We start from the raw sequence: 3,729 nt of genomic DNA, 5'->3' as shown, positions 1-3,729 counted from the left end.
GCAGGCGTCCTTGTCGAAGGGACCCTGGGGGCCAAGAGGGACGAGGGAAGGCTGGCCAGTGAGTCTCTTCCCCACTGTGCCCAGCACCCATTCAGAGGAGCCTGCTGGGAAGTGTGCCCCGTGGGGAATCTAGGCCCTAACCCCCTCTGCTATTTTGGAGGTATGAAGAATTCAGCCTTTCACGGGAAACAGGCTGGGGAAGGTGCTGACTTGTCCAGGCCACGTGGATATTTCCCTGAAATTCCAGGAGTCTGTCTGAGTGGGCCGGGTCACAGCATCCGCGTCACTGTGGCCACACTGCTCGTCATCCGCACTCTTGTTCACATGCAGACTTTTATGGAACACAAGCAAAGCACCCGCCACCCTGCACGCCACTGTGCCAGAGACTTGCAGCTCCCCCACTGTCACACCAGGGCCACTCCAGTGCCACACGGCCCACTTCCACAGACCCCTGGGCATCGTTCACCTCAGCCCTGAAGCTTCACCTCCCCCAAGGCCTCCAACTGCCTCCACTGCAGCCCAGGACACTGGCTGTCCCCCACCGGGCCTCACACTCCAGCACTAAGCCACCTCTGCCCTGGCTCGTGTGCACGTCTCTCACCTTCCGCTGCACTGGGGCCTCCATGAAGGCAGGGCTGGGGGATTTTCCTTCTTCATGAACGCAACACAGCGCACGGTGCCTGGCACCAAGTACTCGCAAGTGTTTGCGTGACCTCATCTGAAAGCTGGAGGGTTAGCTAATTTGGAAGAAGCATTCTTATGGTCAGAGTCCATCGGTCCAACACCCATGGGAAGAAACTGCCCTGCAGAAGCAGCAGGGTGCCTTTTTCAGTGGCATGAAGCCCCAGAGCCACCGGCCCCTGCTGCTGGAGCCACTGCAGGGCACCGCAAGGGCCACCGGCATAGGGAGGGTTTTGCTACAAATGTAATTTGCAGTTTGTAAGTGGCAAGAGATGCCACCTTGATAGCTCTCCATGCCACAGTGGGGCCCAGGGACTCACCAGCACCCCAGATGCCATCACCTCAAGGTTGAGCCACGCTTGACACTCTATGAGGGACACCCAAGAAAGCAGTGGCAGCCCATGCGACCTCACAAAGGTTATGGCCTCTGGCCTCCAGACACCTGGTCCGCAGCGCCATAGGTGGCAGCACCTGCTTGCAGTGGTGCTCATGTAATTTGTCCAAGTGTCCAGGAGGAGGCCCAGCCGGAATCTGGGGTGCAGCTCAGAAGGCTATTCCTACCCGACGCCACCCTGCCTGGTAGTCACATGCAGCCGCAATTCCTGAGCTACCAGAACCCTCTGTCACCTGGAAAGCTTGTCTGGGTGGCTCCTGAACTGTTTCCCTCTCCTCAGTCCCCCCAGATTAGTGTCGCCACCCCTACTGACTTCAATGACACCAGCCACGGCAAGCCCTCTGCTCTCCTGCACCTCAGTCCCCATGAGGTCATCAGCTCCGAGAGTGAGGTCCCTGGACAGGGATGTGTCAGCAACGCAGATTCTCAGGGCCTGCTGCAATGGTCTGAATGTTTGCATCCCCAAAAATTCACTTACTGAAATCCTAACCCCCAAGTGGATGATATTAGGAGGTGATGCCTTTGGAGGTGATTTAAGTCATGAGGGTAGAGCCCCCATGATGCAGTTAGTGCCCTTATAAAAAGAGACCCCAGAGAGCTTGCTCTTCTCTCTCCACCATGTGAGGACACAGTGGGAAGGTGCTGTTTGCAGCCAGGAATAGGGCCTCAGCAGATCTGCCAGCTCCTTGATCTTAGAATTCCAGTCTCCAGACAGTAAGAAAGGTCTGCTGTTTAAGCCCTACCGTCTGGGGTAATTTGCCGTAGCTGCCCGAGCTGAGACCCTGCCCAAACCTACTGAAGCAGAAGCTCTGGGAAGGGCCCCGCAGTCCTCTACCCGCCCTCAGGGACGCACTCACACACTGGGAGTGAGCGCTGCTGGCTGAGGTCATCGTCCCGCACTCAGAATGTGAGGGCTGCACCTCCTCGCAAGGTCATCCCAGGCAGGCTGAGGGCTGACATCCTCACCCGCCTCGCCTGGAGGGCTGCACTCGCAGGCCTCTGGGTGGCCCTAGGACAGGGTACACAGCTCACCTGGCAGGAGAACCAGCCTTCCGGTGTGCAGAGACGGTCGCCAGCCTCAGCGCCTCTGTCGAAGTAGCTGCCGTTGTACTGCACAGACTTGAGCTTCTGGCCCATGCAGCCGAGGACCCGCGTATATTCCTCTTGGGCTTCTGCACCTGCCATCAGTGTGTAAGAGCCCACCTTGAAAGACAAGGAATGTGTCTGAGCCTGTCACACATGCCCTGAAACCTGCACCAGGCCCCGACCCACTCCACTCCACAGCCTCAGAGACCCTGCCCCAGCCCCGTCCTGCGGCCAGAGGGGCTGAGTTCACAGGACCACATGGCCACTGCTTGGCTGTCCCTCCTGGGAAGCTGCTCTGAGCCCACGAAGCTAAGCACAACAGGAGGCTGGGTGGGCACTGGATGTGGCAATGCAGCCCACGGTAGCGGCTGTCTCACTGTCTCACTATTGTCAGGCGAGCAGTGGTCATCGGAAGAGCCAGGGCCATTGTACTTGGAGCAGAAAGCATCAGTAGTGGTTGGTAAAACTACAATGAGCTAGGTTAGCAAATTCGGGGAACAGACAGTCACCAAGACCTCGCAGAGATGCAGAAAAACAGAAAAGGCAGCGAGTGCTAGCAACGTGCTGCGCCAAGTGGGGGAGCCGAGGGCACAGAAGCTTGGCCACGTGTGGCAGCGTGGGGACAGGACACGCCCCTCGAGGGGCCTCTGTGGGGCCCTCCACATGCTTAGGGTGTGTTGTGGCATGTCACTGTATGTCATGGTATGTAATGAGGACACCCACGTTCAGATGGGGCAGACAGAAATGAGGGGCAGAGCTGGCTCCACCCTTGGGAGGGGGGTGGGGGAAAGGGTTTAGAGAACCAAGGACAGGCTCTCAAGAGGGAGGGCCACGTGATGGACGAGGGTGACCTGCGCCTCAGCTTGGGCTGCCTGGACCCTCAGACCTGGGCCAGCACCTGTCGACTTTGGACCCAGTCAGGCAAATAACGAAATCAAGCTCTGGACATCCTCTCCACTGCTGCCTGGAAGAAGCCTGGCATGTGGGTAGGGAGTAGGTGGGCAAGGACCCACCACTGTCCCCACCTGCACCCCAGTGTCACACAGCCCACTTGAGCACAGGGGAAGACACCCGACAGGTGCTCGCCTTCCTGGGAGGGAGCAACGATGGCGGGGCAGGTGCAGGATAAGGGCACGGGGGTGGCAACACAGCAGAGAGGCCCCGAGCAGGAAGATGTGCCAGGCGGGAGCAGGAGCTCAGCAGAGACATGGGGAAGGGCCGAGCAGGGAACGAGGTGAGGCACACAGGGCCAGGAGGGGCCTAAGACACCCCAGCCCCAGGAGCCCTCGGCATAACACGCTCCCCAGGAATACACGCCTGTGCCTGCTTCTCCACCAAAAACTAAAGTTTGTTCAAGATCTTGGTGGGGTGGAAGCTGAGGGAACAAGCTGACCTCAGAGTTACTTCCCACCACACAAGCACAAGGCCAGCTGGCACGAAAACAGACTGAGGAGCCCCAGGCCGTGTGCCCCCACCCCACCCACTGTCACCAGAGCTCCTGCTGCCCTGCTGCCGATCGCGTGCCCACGGGACAGCCACCAAGGTGGACAGCTGTCCCTAAGCCATCC

General features: G+C 59.1%; 1 protein-coding gene across 1 annotated transcript in view; it reads right to left on the bottom strand.

Moving 5' to 3' along the window:
- The window catches only part of DFFB (DNA fragmentation factor, 40kDa, beta polypeptide (caspase-activated DNase)), a 27,555-nt gene that overhangs the window by 15,860 nt on the left and 7,966 nt on the right, over positions 1–3,729 (bottom strand). The window contains exon 6 of the mRNA XM_008574572.1: positions 2,108–2,278. Within this exon, the coding sequence (XP_008572794.1) occupies positions 2,108–2,278 (171 nt within the window). The remainder of the gene's footprint in view (positions 1–2,107; positions 2,279–3,729) is intronic.

Source organism: Galeopterus variegatus, unplaced genomic scaffold, assembly GCF_000696425.1.
Source record: "Galeopterus variegatus unplaced genomic scaffold, G_variegatus-3.0.2 Scaffold1065, whole genome shotgun sequence".
Lineage (NCBI taxonomy): Eukaryota > Metazoa > Chordata > Mammalia > Dermoptera > Cynocephalidae > Galeopterus > Galeopterus variegatus.
This window is presented reverse-complemented; position numbering and strand designations above follow the sequence as displayed.